We start from the raw sequence: 18,878 nt of genomic DNA on the forward strand, positions 1-18,878 counted from the left end.
GCAGCAAAGCTGTTGTCTTGCACTTGCCAGGCATCTGAATTGAATATACAACTCTTCCGTACATTATGCTCTTTTTTTGTATATATGCTTGTTTTAATGGAAAATGAATTTAACAATACGGTAAGAAATCTTCTGCTGATTGTACTCTTCAGCAATTTATAGGATGCTTCATAAATTAAATACATGTGAACTAAAGTAGTTAGTTAAAAAAACTGGAAAACAAAAGGAAATTCACATATAAAAAGATTTTATGGAATATGGCTTAAAAAGAAGTGTGTGTTATTTAACATGGAATTGGAATTTAATAATATCTGGAGATTTGCTCTTGATGTAGATGTTCCAGAGGAGAATTCCTAGCAGCTAGGTCAGCAAAGGAAGAGGAATGGTCATTTAAAATAATAATGGGGGGGGGGCGGCAACCAAAGATGTTGGAAGTGGAGGAATAAGAATCATGGATAGTGAAATAAGGGCTAAAAATGAGACACAGCGGTGTGGAAACTGTAAATGTGCACCAGCAAGGATTTTCTACTGAGAATATAGAAAAGAGAATTTTGGAATTTTGAAGAATGAAAGAAAGTGGTAAGGTGTAACAAAGAAGACAGAACTGGAAAATATTTTAAGATTTGGGTCTCTGATCCTTTTAATACAATCTTTTTCTTTTTAATTTCAGATAATTTCATTGATAGAAAACAACTCAGTGTTAATTGTACGTGGATCTACTGGTAGTGGCAAAAGCACACAACTTCCACAGTATGTTTTAGATCACTGTGCACAGCACTCTGTTTATTGTAACGTCGTCGTTACACAGCCTAGGAAAATCGGTGCCAGCAGCATTGCAAGGTGGATAAGCAAGCAAAGGTCATGGCCTTTGGGTGAACTCGTGGGCTACCAGGTAGAGCAGTGCATTACTCAGCATCACATGATGTCACTGAAATGGAAATCACACCCATGTTTTGCTTCCCCTCTCCTTTTAAAATTCAGTCTGTGTGCTGTAAGAGACAGTTCATTTAATTCTTACATAGCTTCTGGGTGTACTAAAATTAGAAATCTAGCTTTCTAAAAAAGACAGTGGTTGAAATACAACACTGCATAAGTGGAACAGGAGTCTGCTTTCCCATCTTTCTACCAATAGCCCGTTTATGTCCACATTTGGTCAAAACAGTTATCAATCCTTGGAAGCGGATCTTGACACGGAAGGAGGGATGATAAATTCAGTCTATAAGTATTCTCCTTTTGTCAATTCAACCACCACCAATGGATCCATTCCTTTGGTATTCTGGTGTGAGCCTGTGGTTGAGGTCTCCTTGGATTCCTTCCACTGGTATGTCCTTACCTTGGCTCAAAGAGATTTTATGTAGTCCACCATTAAGATCTGTCAGTTTGGTGACGGAGTTCAGATTTCTGAATTTTCTTTGTAAAGATGTTTGTATAGCTTTTTCTGAATTTGTCTTTAATCAGACATTTAAAATGCTTCTGTTCCAGAAGTGTTTTATCAATGCATTACACAGAGCATCATCTCTACCAGGTCTTTTTTAGGAGGAATAAATTTGTCTTGCATGAACTTCCATATTTTGAACAAAAAGTGGTCCCTTGTTGTCACTGAAGAATTATTGGCTGCAAAATAGAGTACTCTCTACTCTTAAGCAAAGTGATATGGCCTCCTTTGAGAAATTGATAGTGGGGCAGGATTCTGTTTGCATTTTCTACCTCAAGCACCAAAATGTCTTGGTCTTTATGACACTGCAGTACGTGAGCACAAACCATGTACAAGTAATTGGAATGCAGGTACAAACTTAAAGACACGTAGTGGTAGCAACTTAAACATGGATAATTTCAACTGCAAATGAGTGGCAATGCAACATTAATGTTCTGGAGTAATTTTAAAAATCTTTAGAAAACTGTATCACATGATAAGTTTTCATATGCTTTTATTTATTCTCAACTGTGTCTGTGTGTGTAAAGACCTTGGGATTATTTGGGCACGTGGGATTGCAGTACGTGCCGCGACCCATGCTGTTCTTTTGAGTAAATTTGGGGTTCCTGTTTAATACTTTAGGATGTAGTGATGAGCTTATCACAGATGCTTAAAAGTTTTCACAGTGATTTGTAAGTAAATCCAACATGTGATGTCTCTTTCCAATATTTTAGGTTGGTTTAGAAAAAGTTGCAACAAATGACACAAGGCTGATTTATATGACAACTGGTGTCCTCCTTCAGAAAGTAGTTGGAGCCAAAAGTCTTTTGGAATTCACCCATATCTTCATAGATGAAGTAAGTTGGGGGAAGGTAGAATATCACATTAGAGCTGGCCTGTTTATCTTGAATATTTCTGTTTACTTTGGATTAGACATATGTAAAATTACATTGTAAAACTGTTTTCATCACAGATAATTACTATGGAAACCTTCATGAGAGCTCTGTTAATGATATACATAGCTTGTGCTTAAACAGTAAACGCATTAATGCATTAGGAATAAGTTCCCATCTCTTTGGAATATACACGGGCCTTACCTTTTAATTTTCTCAAGGTGAGTTAAAATCTCTGACATCCCTGGGCAGTTCCCAAGGTGCATGGTTTATAATTGCTCTGAACCCAATGATTATATTTTTTAAAAAATAATAATCCCGGTTTAGCACTCCAGTTGGGCAGCTGAGTCTAGCTGTTTTGACTTTTCCAAAATATCCTGAAGTGATTACAATGCTAAATTTCACTGCTGGCTAGATCCAGCACCCTGACAGTGTTTGGAGTGCCCTGTTCCATCAGATTAAGCCTATTAGGTTTATTTTTTAAATTAATATTTATTAAGAATTTTGCATAGAATAACAGACAAATCGGAAGGAAGGAACGAAAACTAAAGTGTTTGCAAAACTAAATTGCTTGTTTTAGCTCAGAAGGACTGGAGGACCATGAGTTAAGTGCCACAGGTCTGTGCTTTCTTGGCCTTTATCGCTGTTACTCACAATGACTGGATCTAGCATTTCAACACAGTTATCATTGGAATATATAGGACCAATTAAGTTTGGATATGAGTAAGTTAGCTCAGGAGGAAATGATTTACCTCAGGAGCAGAGGACTGCACAGTCTTTGAGTGGCATGCTATAAGCTGTACTCTGAAAAGAAGAGGGCATAGCCAGGAAAAAAACTATGTTTGATTTAGTTAGAATTACATTACATTAATATTTATTACAATATAGTTGATACATTTACTCTTCAATCATGTATTCTATATCTCCTCCCAAAAATTCAAAATTGAAATTTGATATCCACTGCTGGAAGTTTTTAGGGGCACACTCAAGGCTTTTGAAAGCTGTGAGAGACCTCTGGACATACATATCTGAATTAGCTCTTTCAATTGTAACTCCCTCATTTAGGTCATTAACCACATTTCACTGAAGCTCATTCACTGTGTACCTTCCTATTTTATATAAATATTGAAAGCTCGCTCTTTTCTAGTGGCTCATTTCAGGATCCATGTGCATGTATAGTAAGCTCATTTCAAGTTGAGCCCTCTCATCTTTTAGGTACATGAGCGTACAGAAGAGATGGATTTCTTGCTGCTGGTGATCCGTAAACTGCTTCGCACAAATTCACGATTTGTGAAGGTAACTCAGAACTTACAGTATTATTCAGTAATACAGTGACATCCTACCACAGCTCAATGGGAGAAGTTCCTAACTTACCAATAGGATACAGACAGCTGTTTGTAGAAAGTCCTTATTCCCTTTGATCATGTACATACTTTTATTACCTTTCTCATTCACAACGAATACTAATACCATATTCTTAAAATGTATGGCTTCAACATTGCCCTGTATTGAAGAAAGTAAACAGTCCTTAGCTTAAAATAAAGCCAACTCATCCTTCTCACACATGAGTTCTTTTTCAGTCCTTTCTCCGCCACTACCTGCTACTAATGCTCAACTTGTTCCCCAACTGCTGAAAAGGGCATCGTATCTGAATTCATCCCAGTTAAAGCCAAGAGTTACAGCCAGGCTTATTCTGAAGCAATCTCTGTATTGGCGGGGTGGGGGGGACTGTGTTCTCAGCTGGAGAGCTTCATGGAAGTGGATGCTGTTTCCCCTGCATTAATAACGGGGTAGTCATGAAAGTTCAGGGTGTCCCTCGCTTACAGTTAAAAGGTGAGATACGGAATGGTGAGTTTCATATTTGTTAACTAATGTAGTTACTGTAGGACTCCGTTTGGACTTTTTGCTGACACCTGGATTAGAAAAGACGTTCATTGCATTTGCCTAGAGTTTAGAGTTGAGTTATGTGATGGGTTTTACATTCGTTAACTGAGAGGAGGTGAAGAGATAGTGAAGTTGTTCATACCTCTTGATGAGGGTGGGAAGTCGCTTTTTTAGTCTTTTTTCTTTTCTCTTTCTCATCTTTCTCGTTTGCTTTCTTGCACCTTTTATTCTTTCAAGTTTTCTTTTTCTTTTTAGTTTGCATTATCTTTTATTATTGTACTTAAAACAATACTTCTTCAATTGTAATTTCCTTCTGGTTCCCTCTAGTGTCCAACCTTCAAAGTCTCACCCTGTGTTTTTTTTTTAAAGGATTCAAAACAACAGCATTTTTCCACGGGAAAGAAGTTGTGTAATTAATTCCAAAATCTTATTTCAAATCCATTTGGACCCTTAGTCTGTTTGTAACTTTGCAAAATCAAAGTTCTAATTACCCTTTTGCTATTTATTCCCCCCCCCCAAAAGTTTTTTAAGTCCTTTAACTTGGATATCTTTCACTAAGGATTGAAGGAAACTCACCCGATGCTTTCAGACTTGTTGATCCAAAGGTTCCTAATAGCTAAAAAGCAGTTTACAGCAATTTCCTAAAGTGATTAGAAAAGGAATGTGAACCCCCTGTCCTTAAAGGTACTGACTGTGGTTTGAGCAAGATGGCTATTCCATCATCTCCCAGAGCTCAAAACCTGCTGGAGACCACTGTTTTGCAGTCTCCTCACAAGGAGGAACTGTCTGGGACACTTACGGGTGATTTCAAACCCTTTCCTTGTCCGGTCTATTTGCTGGCTCTTCATTCTGCCACTGTCCTTGGCTCCATTTTTAGTTTTCAGTTCACCCTTTCTTCCCCAGAAGTCCTCCTGTGATGCCATGTATTGAAGGAAAAACAGCAGCAGAAGGCTCTTGCATGCATGTTCTGCTTGTGAGCTTCTCAGAAGAATTTGGTTGGCCCCTGGGAAGCAGAATGCCCTCCTTATGTTCTGATGGATTATATTTTATTGTTTTTTAATAAGAATTTTATTAAGTTTCAGACAAAGATAAATGCTACAGAAAAACAAAAAACTATGAAGAACAAGAAAAAAGAAAAAACTAAAATAGTGTGAAAACGCGAGAATTTTTTTTTTTTTAGAGTTACAAAAAGAGGTGACTTCTGACTTTTAACAGCAAGGATATACAACAATTTTCCATAATCAATCCCTTATTCTACAGTATATTAAACCAAAATCACATTATTTCTATAAATGATTCCATTGGCACATTGGATTGTTTTTTTATTGTTGTAGTTCACACACTGCAGCAGAAATCACCAACATACATGTCCATATATGCCTATGACCACTCCAAGAAGTAAACCCAACATTTTTTGACGTATGGTGATGATTCTAACTTTCTGGCCAAGAGGAAAACATGTTCTGGGCAATCAAAATTTGCTGATCCCTGCTCTGTACTTCTAAAATGTGTTTGTATGCTGTTGTTTTTTAAGGTAATTCTGATGTCTGCAACTATTGACTGTCAAGAGTTTGCCAACTATTTTGCAATACCAGTTGGCAACAAATTGTGTCCGGCTTATGTATTTCAAGTGGAAGGCAAGCCTCATGAGATTGAAGAATATTACCTGGATGATCTGAAGCCTGTCATTAGTTATATTAAGGTAAGGAATAACCAACTTTGGTTTATCTCTGTCATTGGGCATCTAAAATATTTGGAGTATTGTTAATAACCATCTTACAGTGATGGTTGAAGTAGAGATTTTTCCCAATCAGTTTTGAAATCATACTGATTTTAAATCTGATGAGATTCCATATTGTCAGTGGCTGGGTTCATACACTTGCTGCCCCTGGAGGTGAGATTGGCCCCATTGCTCCTGGCCTTTCGGAGGAATCTGAAGACCTGGTTCTGCCGTCTCGCTTGGGGTGGAGAGGGGAATATATCTACATGGGGATGGTCGCTATAGACCACTCCTCCCACATTTGGACTGTTTTAGATTCTTCACCACTTGGATTCTTTATTTTTACCTCTATTTATATTATTTATTACTGTATTTTACTCTCTGTATTTATGGTTATGGTTTTAATCGATTGTCGTAAACTGCCCAAAGTCCCCCGATGGGAGGAGATGGGCGGGGATAAATTAGATAGATAGATGGATAGATAAATGTCATGCCTTGTTTCAACCATGATTTGTTGAATAAGTTATAGGATTTATAGGCCATATAAATCAAAGAATCTGAATTCATTGAGCAAGATAGTCTGGCTAAGACCATAATGGCTATTTTTTTTTTTTTGTCTTATAGGGGTTCATCCAGTATGATGCAGTTTAAATAGTGAATCACAATAGAGAATTGATTAATAGTTACAAACTTATGTGTTGGGAATTAGAGGAGGCAATTGGAGATGATGATGATGATGATGATTGGCTCTGTGCTCTAGGCAGAGAGAGTAGTCTTTCAAGAAACTTTAAAATAATAAAATCTGTCTGATAGGGTTTTGTCAATGATGTGTCAGCTCCAATGGACAGTGTCAGGAGGGAAGATTTTATAATATCTGACATTTATTAAAGATTGCTGGTGATGGGTTGACAACTGTAAAAATAACCAGGACATTCACTGGATGACCTTTTGCTATTGGGTTAGATCTGTCAAATGTGCAGTTGCCTCTAGGATAGATTAGCTGGCCCCATCTTCCAGCCCTGGCATCCTCGTGAATGGGAGAGGAGGAGTTCTGGGTTCCTGGCTTGCTTCTTCTTTGGTTATGTGGCTTTAATCCTCATGATGTTTTGTATCTTGCTGTGGTGTCTTTCTCTTCTTTTTCGCCCACTGATCTGTTTCCTTAGTGGCAACCTTTTCTTTGCTTAACAGGGAACAACAACGATGCTATAGATGGTGGTTTGTTTACATTAGGACAACTCCAGTACAGTTTTAAAGAAGGAGATTTGCTTGGAAAAGAAGGCTTGCATTTCAGCTTGATTAAATGATGTTATTGCAATTTTAAAAAATAAATAAAAATGAAGTCACACTGTAACAGGATGAACTCTGAAAACCTGGAGCTGATGATAGTTTTGTTTTGTATGATTATATGAATGTGTTCAGGGCCTCGAGCCTGATAATTGTGAAAAGAACAGCGCAAAGCAAGTTGTGTTGGGGGTATGGTGTAATAGAGCTAAAACAAGCTTTAAAGTGACGTACATCTTTTAACTATATCCAGTCAAAAAGTACATACCAGTTTTTTAGCAAGCCTACTAGAGATGAAAGCACCTTGATCATACTACCTTACCTGGTTTAGAAAGCTACCAGTCTATTTATGCAAAATAAATCCATTTGATGCATTGATCCATTGAGGCAAAATCCTTAACATTGCAAAAGCATATCACATAATGAGGCCCATAGAAATTATTCTGCTCTCTCCTTTACCGCTACCAAAGTATATTCCAGATGGGAAAATATTTATAAATGAGTTGCAACATCTTATTCTTCTCTCTCCTCAGCCAAACCCTTTATTGACTCTTTGCATATCTTTTTCTGATTTCCTATCAAAACAGGTCAGTGTTCTGTCTCATTCAAGTTATTTGCTATCTAAGGCATCATTATTACTGGAAACTAATAATCTGTTGATTGCTGCTCTCTGCATATCAAGTCCAGAATTCACACTAATTCTAGTTGGTAAATAAGTTGGTAAAATGATATTGCATGAGATTTTCTCTTTTGATATGATCTTGTCGGTGCTATGATGTACTTTGGAATGTGACTTAAGTCATATTTAAAATACTTTCTTTTGCATAAATTCTGCCTTTCCATGCAGACACCCAGGGAATGCCTGCTAAGGGTCCCCACCTACCAGGAGATGTGGTAAGAGGGGTCCTGATGATAGGTGCATTCTGTAGCATCTCCCCTTCTGTGAAACAGCCTGTCCCTCAGGTGAGGATGGCTGCTACTCTCATGGCCTTTCAGAGACTGATTAAAAAATGGCTTTTCTGGAAGGCTTTTGGGGATTGACAGTGGAGCCATGGGTGCCCATATATTTGTTGTTTTAGTTTTAATTATTTAATAGTGCTATATTTACTAATTATGACTTAATTCATATTCCAAACTAGAGCCCACTAGGATTAAGGTGGTAGATAAATTGCATAAATAAACATTTCTGATTAAAAATAAATTGGGAAGAAGTTGCTTGTTGTTGTTTATTCATTCAGTCGCTTCCGACTCTTCGTGACTTCATGGATCAGCCCACGCCAGAGCTTCCAGTCAGTTGTCCACACCCCCAGCTCCCCCAGGGACGAGTCTGTCACCTCTAGAATATCATCCATCTACCTTGCCCTTGGTCGGCCCCTCTTCCTTTTGCCTTCCACTCTCCCTAGCATCAGCATCTTCTCCAGGGTATCCTGTCTTCTCATTATGTGGCCAAAGTATTTCAGTTTGGCCTTTAATATCATTCCCTCAAGTGAGCAGTCTGGCTTTATATCCTGGAGTATGGACTGGTTTGATCTTCTTGCAGTCCAAGGCACTCTCAGAATTTTCCCCCGACACCACAGTTCCAAAGCATCGATCTTCCTTCTCTCAGCCTTCCTTATGGTCCAGCTCTCGCAGCCGTATGTTACTACGGGGAACACCATTGCTTTAACTATGCGGACCTTTGTTGTCAGTGTGATGTCTCTGCTCTTAACTATTTTATTGAGATTTGTCATTGCTCTTCTCCCAAGGATTAAGCCTCTTCTGATTTCCTGACTGCAGTCAGCATCTGCAGTAATCTTTGCACCTAGAAATGCAAAGTCTTTCACTGCTTCTACATTTTCTCTCTCTATTTGCCAGTTATCAATCAAGCTGGTTGCCATAATCTCGGTTTTTTTGAGGTTTAGCTGCAAGCCAGCTTTTGCACTTCCTTCTTTCACCTTCATCATAAGGCTCCTCAGTTCCTCTTCACTTTCAGCCATCAAAGTGGTATCATCTGCATATCTGAGATTGTTCATGTTTCTTCCAGCGATTTTAACTCCAGCCTTGGATTCCTCAAGCTCAGCATGTCGCATGATGTGTTCTGCGTACAAGTTGAATAGGTAGGGTGAGAGTATACAACCCTGCCGTACTCCTTTCCCAATCTTAAACCAGTCCGTTGTTCCGTGGTCTGTTCTTACTGTTGCGACTTGGTCGTTATACAGATTCTTCAGGAGGCATACAAGATGACTTGGTATCCCCATACCACTAAGAACTTGCCACAATTTGTTATGGTCCACACAGTCAAAGAATAGTCAGTAAAACAGAGATAGGTGTTTTTCTGAAACTCCCTGGCCTTTTCCATTATCCATCGGATATTGGCAATTTGGTCCCTAGTTCCTCTGCCTTTTCTAAACCCAGCTTGTACATCTGGCAATTCTCACTCCATGAATTGCTGAAGTCTACTTTGCAGGATCTTGAGCATTACCTTACTGGCATGTGAAATGAGTGCCACTGTTCAATAGTTTGAACATTCTTTAGTGTTTCCCTTTTTTGGTATGGGGATATAAGTTGATTTTTTCCAGTCTGATGGCCATTCCTGTGTTTTCCAAATTTGCTGGCATATAGCATGCATTACCTTGACAGCATCATCTTGCAAGATTTTGAATAGTTCAGTTGGGATGCCGTCGTCTCCTGCTGCCTTGTTATTAGCAATGCTTCTTAAGGCCCATTCAACCTCACTCTTCAGGATGTCTGGCTCTAGCTCACTGACCACACCGTCAAAGCTATCCCCGATATTGTTATCCTTCCTATACAGGTCTTCTGTATATTCTTGCCACCTTTTCTTGATCTCTTCTTCTTCTGTTAGGTCCTTGCCATCTTTGTTTTTGATCATACCCATTTTTGCCTGGAATTTACCTCCAATGGTTCTAATTTTCTGGAAGAGGTCTCTTGTCCTTCCTATTCTATTGTCTTCTTCCACATCTGCGCACTGCTTGTTGAAAAATAATTCCTTATCTCTTCTGGCTAACCTCTGGAATTTTGCATTTCATTGGGCATATCTCCCCCTATCACTGTTGCCTTTTGCTTTCCTTCTTTCTTGGGCTACTTCTAATGTCTCAGCAGACAGCCATTTTGCCTTCTTGGTTTTCTCTTTCTTTGGGATGTATTTTGTTGCCGCCTCCTGAACAATGCTGCGAACTTCTGTCCATAGTTCTTCCGGGACCCTATCTACTAAGTCCAGTCCCTTAAATCTATTCTTCACCTCCACTGCATATTCCTTAGGAATATTAGCGAGCTCATATCTAGCTGATCTGTGGGTCTTCCCTAATCCCTTTAGTCTGATCCTAAATTGTGCAGTAAGAAGTTCGTGATCTGAACTACAGTCAGCTCCAGGTCTTGTTTTTACCGACTGTATAGATGTCCGCCACCTTTGGCTGCAAAGGATGTAGTCAATCTGATTTCGGTGTTGTCCATCTGGTGAAGTCCATGTATAAAGCCATCTCTTAGGTTGTTGGAAGAGAGTGTTTGTTATGCAGAGTGAGTTGTCTTGGCAAAATTCTATCAGCCTATGTCCTGCTTCGTTTTGTTCTCCCAGGCCATGCTTACCTGTAATTCCAGGTGTCATTTGACTGCCCACCTTAGCATTCCAGTCTCCCATGATGAAAATAACATCTCTTTTAGGCGTGTTGTCCAGTAGGTGCTGCAGATCCTCATAGAACTGCTCTACTTCAGCTTCTTCAGCATCTGTGGTTGGGGCGTATATTTGGATCACTGTGATGTTAGATGGCTTGCCCTGAATTTGAATTGAGATCATTCTATCGTTTTTTGGATTGTATCCAAGCACTGCTTTAGCCACTTTACGATTAATTATGAAGGCTACTCCATTTCGTCTGTGGTCCTCTTGTCCACAGTAGTAGATCTGGTGGTCATTTGATGTGAAGTGGCCCATTGCAGTCCATTTCAGTTCACTGACGCCCAAAATGTCTATCTTTAATCTTGACATCTCACCAATAACCACATCCAATTTGCCCTGGCTCATAGATCTTACATTCCAGGTTCCAATGGTGTGTTGATTCTTAGAACATCGGATTCGCTGTTCACTGCCAGCACCGTCGGCCGCTAGCCGTCCTTTTGGCTTTGAGCTAGCTGCGTCATCACGTCTGGGGCTGGTTGAACAACTCCTCTGTTCCTCCCCAGTAGCATTTTGACCATCTTCCGACCTGGGGGTCTCATCTTCCGATGGTATACCGACATATCTCTGGTTGTACTGATCCGTTTAGTTTTCACGGCAAGAATACTGGGGTGGGTTGCCATTACCTTCCCCAGGGATTGCATTTAATCTGACCTCTCTGTCATGACCTTCCCGTCTTGGGTGGCCCTTCACGGTTTAGCTCATGGCATCATTGAGGTGCTCAAGCTCCAGCACCACAGCAAGGTAACGATCCTTTGCTGAAGAAGAAGTTGCTATGTTAACGTATTATGAAATGACAAGTTATAATTAGCGTTATAGTAAGGTTGCTTTTTTTAAACTGCTTGCTTAAAAACTTGGAATGGATGGACAAGTAGCTAAAGTAGGAGTTGTCTGTAATTTACCACAACAAGCTAGTACTGTAGGTCAAGAAGATTAAAAATAATTTTCTCTTCGGGTAGATTGCAATGGATTAATTCTTTCTTACCTGTTGAGTTTTATGTGGTATTTAATATTTGCCCTGGGATACTTGCACTTAGGAATATTATGTCACATTTGGTTGTCTGTCTAGTTTTTCAGCAATAGAGCTGCTTGCCAAGATTAAACACTATGTAAACCTTTCCCTTTTGGATGGAGAGGGGAGAACTATGAACAAGGGCTTTGATTCAGCAGCCTATAGTAGCTGGCTTTGTACATTGTACTGGGCATGGTATGTTTCGTTATGATTTATTAAACAAGAATGGGTTGGGTTCACACATCACTAAGCTATAAAGTATGTTTTACAAATCATACTGATCAGATTCATATACGGCACTTAACTGAAACCAAACAAACCATATCATGACTTAGCATGATGAGTTATTAACCCAGTCATTATTTTGAACCTTTTCCCCCCTAAAGTTAAGAGAGCTTCCTTGAAAGTCTTGAGAAACACAGTGTGAACCTAGTCATAGACAGCTTTTGTAGAAACTGGTTTTGGTCAGCTAATGCCAGGCAAGTTTTTACATAAGCTTCTCTGTCTTCAGGTGCTGCTAGTCATGTTAATCTCTTACTGTTTAATGGTTATCTATCCAGAATCAACGATTGAAGCTGCTAGGAATTAATTGCAAGGGAGGACTCTTGATTTTATATCTTATTTAAAGACTGGCCTTTTCATCTACAGTGGGTTTAAAATCTCTTTGCTGAGGGACCAGATCCTGCATTGTGTTCCATTGCCTACAGTGGAGGAGTGGCCTGTGTGTAGAGCAAGAATACCAGTGACGGCTTTAACTCACCTCTCTTTTCTCCCTAGATTCCTACTCAAATTATTGAGGAGCCACTGATACACCCAGAGATGTACAAAGCTGCGGTTGCTCTGATACAGTGGTTTGATGAGCTGGAGACAAAGGAAAATGGGTAAGGTATTATCTTCTGCGTAGTTTCTGTGAAGAGGTCTGCTTCTATCCAACAAACCTGGGAATGTTCTAGAACCCTTGCCAAGGAGTTGACGGATGTATCCCTTGAATTTGTTTTAATGTATTGTTATTAGATGTCAAGAAGAAAGATTGTACCTTAATTTCTTTTTTTAAAGCTTTATTAATTTTTTCAACATATACATAAAATACATAAAAACTAAAAAGAATGAAACAAAGAATACTACAAGAAAAAAAAGAAAACTAAAAATGTGCAAAAATACAAAGAAGACTATTACATGGTGACTTCTGACTTACTACAACAAAGATAGACATAATTCAGTATCAATCTCTTACTCTAATTTAAACTAAGATAAACTTTATTTTTATAAAGCATTTCCATCTCTATATAACATTCTTCTCTAAAACAAACTGTGTCTCTGTCTTAAAAAAATAAAAAAAACCTTTTATAACATAATTATTCACCTAATAAGCAAATAATCAAATGTTATCCTACTTCACTAAAATTTTACTCCTTTCTGCCTACTAAGATTGTCTATATTTGGTTAATATTATTGAACAAGAAAAAAAACCCAAGAAAAACAAAAGGATCCATCAGAGCCTTTAAAATCATTATCTACAAAGCAAAAACATCATTCTAAACCTTTAAGAGATCATCTTGATAAACACAGTTAAATAATTATCCCACTTCAAAATAAACTAAGGCATTTACATATCTCAGTATTACACAGCCTTTCCCTTACAAGTCTCAAATTCAAAAGCCAGCTTTGATTCTTGGTCTCGATTTTCCAGGAACACAGCCAATCTTAATCTCTCCCTTTGTGCCCAAAACTCTTCCTTCTTCAGAATCAAAGTTAGCTCTCCACAGTCCAATTTTTCTCCCTTCACTTTTTGATTTGGAAATGTTAATCCTCATTTTCTTCTTTAAAGAAGGAGCACTACTCTCAAAGTAGTTTTCACTCTTCTTTTTCAAGTTGTTGGTAAGCTTTAGACTCCATAAGTTCTAGGAGACAATCCAGGGCTTGGGTGACGTCAAGGCAGAGTTCTTTAAAGATCGCTTTCATTTCTTCCATGTCTTTCCACAGTGTGTTATCAGGGGGAAAAAGATGTAAAGAAGAGCCGTTCTCACAGGAAAGCAGAGGCAGATAGCTCAAAATTCAACTCCGCAGATTCAATGAAGTAGATAAATCTTCTATAATCTTCAAAACATTAAGAAAATGGCAACAAAAAAGCAAAATTCTTTAAATCCCAGTATTACAATTTAAATATTAAAAAAGCCAACTTTCCAAATTAATAAATTCCAAAAATAATGAAAATCATCAAGAGGCTCGCATTTCTTTGTTGCAAAAGACCTCTCTTCGGTAACAGATAAACTAACAAACAAACAAAAAAACCCTTGGTGTTTTAGAAATGGGGTGGCAAGATTTAGTGTCTGTGTTACGGCTTCGGTGTAGCTCTGAACTTGATGACTTCCACACCTCTCAGCATTCTCAATCACAGGTTGATCGCAGAGACTCCGTTCCGTTCCGTGACACACACACACACACACCCCTCCGCAAGAAAATGCTGTCCGGAGAACAAAAGGGATGATTTCCTGGATTCTCCTTACCTCTGGTGAATTCTTCAGGCTGAATTCTGCAGGGACCCAGCCCACACCCAGAAAATGCTGTGCTGCTGGCGCTGCTTAAAGAATCAGTACTGCTCAATCTGCCATTCCCACAGGAAGTCCAGATTGTACCTCACTTTCTTGATGGGTTAGTTATATAAGGTAGTAAGGAGGCAAACTTTTCACAATAGGTGATGGCACCTATTGGAGATTTATCTCACATGTTATGCTTTTTAATTATTTTAAACAAAGACAAATTTTGTGCTACTTAAAAGGCAACATGCCCTGTCTTTAGTGATACCTGGAGACTGGTGCAGATTAGGTCATTGCTACCTGTATGAAGGAATTCTCTGGTTTAATTTTGTGTTGCAATACGAGAGTTTCTGATGGGGAAATGTCCTTGTTGACGTTGTGTTTATTGGCTGTCTCATGCAGGCAGAATGCAAGATCATGAATGCATCATCAGTACCACTTGGGCTTTGTGATACCATTGTGGAAGTTGTAGATAATTCTGTTTTGGGATCATTTACTGATTTTTTGAGTATCTCTTTTTCTTCCCTTGCTGATAATAAAGTTTATAGGGATAAAGGGATAGCATATTTGTCTCTCCCCATCATGATTCTGGCATAATTATATATTATTACTATGCTGAAATGAGACATTGTCAACTCTAATTAAAATATTCAGGAGCTTTTGGTGAAAACATTGCCAAGGGATGTCCCAATATTTGATTTTTTTCTCTTTTTTTCCTATTCTTTTTTTTCAGAGTTACGCAGAATTCAGCTCAGATTAATCAGTGTTTACATGTTATTGTTTCTTAAAACATACCCCAAATATTCTCAGTGATAACTATGTATGAGTGAGTCACGAAGCAGTGTTGGATGAAGATGTCCTTTCTTAGCTGCAGGGCAAGGTCTGGATGTTTGTCTGATGTATAAAATGATTGCATTTTGTAGACAAATGAAATGCTTGAAGGGACATTGGAAGGAAACAGCTGTAATTGATTTTGTTCAGTTTATCTGGCTGTGATACTTAAAGTCCATGTTCAGAGTGCAGAATAGATTAAAGCAGTTTAATTTAGTTGAAGCATTTTGTAGCTTAGCATTCAGAAAGTGCAGAAATGTGAACTATAATATATTTTTAATCAGAACTGTTTTTTACTTGGAATTTTATTCTGTTGAGATTTTGTTTCTAAGATTTGTTATCAAATATAGTTTTTTAAAAAAGACACGTTTGGTACTGTCTTTTTCTTAAACCTCATTGGATATATTGCACTGCCATGAAAAAATAAATGGTGAAAAAAATCATGAACAGATAATTACTTCATGTCATGAAAATGCAAGATCTTTTTCAAATAAATACTACAAGGCTTCCCTGCACCATCCACCTCCCTCTGTTGGATCTCTGACTTACTTTAAGCCATCAAAATAAAATACTTTTTAAAACAGCTTCCATTAACCCCAACACTTAAAACTTTCTCTTTGATACAGGGAAACTATACTAAGACAAATCAATTTTGGATTATATGTGGCAATATAGAAAATTCTAGAATCTTGGCATTCTGATAGATCAGCCATCAACAGACAGATAAACACCATCTCCATTCCATTTAAAAGTTGTAATCAAAAGTCAGGGAAGAAAACAAACAGCCCAGGACACACTCTCCTGAGCATCCACTACCTAGATAAGCAGGAAAAACCACCAGGTCAACAGCTGAGGAAGAAACAATACCATAATCAAGGGGGGAAAAAACCACATCCCAACCAAGACTGGAGGGCAAGTCTATTATTGTAAGTTGCCCAGAGTCACTCTTTGAGTGAGATGGGCGGTGACGAAATTTGAAATATAGATAAACAAACAGACAACAACCAGCAAACCCCATTCTCCCATGCACTGATATTACCTAGCCTGGTAATGAAAAGTCTGCAGTAAAACAAGCTTAGAAAACACTTAAGAATCATCTAGGCGAAGCTGCTCATCCCTGATGCAGAGGAAAAGGCTCATGTTTGTAAAAGCTTGTTACATAACTCCAGTTTATTTCAAATAAAATATGGCATAAGAATTTTTTTTTCCTCTGCCAAGGTTCTAAAGGGATGATTTGCTTTTAGCATCTTTCTCCATACTTACCGCAAACCTAGCTTAGGTAAGTCTTTGTGAACAGATAGATCTGTTTACCCATTTAACCCGGTATTTCCTAACCATGGCAGTTTCCAGAACTCAATTCCCAGAATTCTCAGCAGTCTGCCTAGGGACTTCTGGGAGTTGATGTCCACACATCAGAAGGCTGCCTGGGTTGGAAAAAATTGAGGTAACGGAATGATACCAGAAGGACTGTGCTAGTCAGTCTTTAAGTGTATATGTACCGTAGGTCTTCCGAGGAAATAATACCTGCTTTAATGTTAACTAAGACAAAAACTGTGTTTCTAATACTAGGGATCGTAGTCTGGAGTTTGTGTCAGAACGTGGCAGCGTGCTAGTATTTTTACCAGGTGAGGTTTTGTTTTGTTTGTCTTTTAATACAGTAATAACTGGTTTTCTAACTAGGGAGAAAATGTCCACCTTGTCTGTTGCAAATAATAATAGTAATTATTATTATCATTGTTTATTAAACTTTTATGCCACCTGACTCCCAGCGACTCTGGGCAGTTAACAAATTGTTGAAACCGTTTAAAAACAAGGAAACAAAGCAAAAAGGAACAAAGATGGCAGATATAGCAAAACCAGATGGGAACAAAGAAAAAGAATAAAAGGGGGCTTCAGTCACACTTGCCACACACTTTGCCTGGGCAAAGAGCTATGTCTTCAGGGTCTTTCGAAACATCAGTAGGATGGGGGCTGTTTGAATCTTGGGGGGAATCTCATTCCAGAGGGTAGGCGCTGCTACAGAGGAGGTGTGCTTCCAGATTCCTGATATATGGCATTCTTGAAGTGAAGGAACCCAGGGTGTGCCAACCCTGCCAGATTGGATCGCCCAGGCAGATGCTATGGGAGACAGGTGGTCCCTCAAGTAACCAGGCTCTGTGCCGTGTAGGGCTGTACAGGTAGTGACCAGCACCTTGGCTCACACCTGCAAGCAAAGTGGCAACCAGTGCAGCTCATGAAGCAGAGGTGTTATATCACTGCCCACACCTCTGCATTCTGGGTGGTCTTCGAGGGCAGCACCATGTAGAAGGCATTGCAGTAGTCAAGCCATGAGGTAGCCAGGGCATGAGTGACTACCTGAAGCCCCCCCCCCCGCGTTCTAGAAATCAGCGTTGTAACAGGTAAGATTATTCCACATTCTAAGCCAGTTGTCTAACCTAACTTGGCAGAGACTTCCAAGGACTTAGACGTAAATCTTCCTCATCTCCTGCTCCATCTGGGATCTCTAATGTCAACTAAAGAGGCATAAAGTATGCTCTTGGTGTCTGTTAGGCTTTCTGTTCCACTTGATTTTTACATTTAAAAACTTCTCAATTAAAAGGATGGAAAGCTGGCCTGCTATAAAATCTCCAGCCTCTAATACCATGTTTAGTTTCAACAATGACCCAAATATGCCATAAATGTTTTTTTAGAAAATGAAAATGAATGTGGCCACTGCATGTTTTGAAAGTGTTCACTTCCACGTGTAAATAAATATAATTGGGAATACCCTGAAGTAAGGTGGGGCTGGAGTGGGTGTCAGGCAGTATTCTGGTAAAGCATTTACCTCCAGATGGCCATTGGTGAGGGCACTCACCGGTTTGAAAAAGCTGGGTCCATTATTAGGCAAACCATTTTTAAAGGGAAACATATGGGAGATGCCAGTGATTGAAGGTGGTAGGGACATTTTGCATGCCCTGTGCTCCCTCACTGATGGAAACTCATGGGTTGGAATTGAGGAGACTTGCCTTAGTTTAGGAGCCTAGCCTGATGATTTACAGTACTGTAGGTTGAGTAGCAGTTTGATGTAGTGGTTAAGGCACCAGGCTAGAAACCAGGAGACTGTGTGTCCTAGTCCGGCCTTAAGCACAAAGCCAGCTGGGTCACCTTGGGCCAGTCACTTTCTTTCAGTCCTACGAAGGAGGCAATGGTAAACCACTTCTGAAAAAGCCTGCCAAGAAAACCGCAAGGACTTGTCCAGGCAGCTGCCAAGAATTGGACACGATTGAACGGATAAAAAACAAAAAAGGTTGAGTGCATTTTGGGGGGAAAGCAGTGATTCCAACAGTCACAGTCCTAGCCTTTGGCAGGTACTATAAAGCTTGTGGATTGGCTAAGGAAAGGGCCTGTCTTTAGTCCTTACTGACTGCCTTCTGCATTTAGGGATTATAAATTTGAGAATATACAGTTCGTGATATGTTTACTACCAGTCTTAGTGGTACACTGGAGAATGAAATGCAAGTAACATTGTGACTTAGTTCGCATATTTAACCCTAGTTTATTAAATTAATTACAATTAGTTATGTTCAGACAACAGTCTTAGTCATGTGTTTTGCTTGGCTTTTGGCTTTGCTCTGTTGTTATAACAACTAAGAATAATTA

At 39.0% G+C, this 18,878-nt stretch overlaps 1 protein-coding gene across 1 annotated transcript in view; it reads left to right on the forward strand.

The window, feature by feature from the left end:
- Positions 1-18,878, forward strand: part of TDRD9 (tudor domain containing 9) — a 94,821-nt gene that overhangs the window by 30,970 nt on the left and 44,973 nt on the right. Inside the window, exons 6-11 of the mRNA XM_063290390.1 lie at positions 671-892; positions 2,149-2,271; positions 3,523-3,603; positions 5,726-5,893; positions 12,649-12,752; positions 16,809-16,864. Coding sequence (XP_063146460.1) covers positions 671-892; positions 2,149-2,271; positions 3,523-3,603; positions 5,726-5,893; positions 12,649-12,752; positions 16,809-16,864 — 754 coding nt within the window. The remainder of the gene's footprint in view (positions 1-670; positions 893-2,148; positions 2,272-3,522; positions 3,604-5,725; positions 5,894-12,648; positions 12,753-16,808; positions 16,865-18,878) is intronic.

Source organism: Candoia aspera, chromosome 1 (genome assembly GCF_035149785.1).
Source record: "Candoia aspera isolate rCanAsp1 chromosome 1, rCanAsp1.hap2, whole genome shotgun sequence".
NCBI lineage: Eukaryota > Metazoa > Chordata > Lepidosauria > Squamata > Boidae > Candoia > Candoia aspera.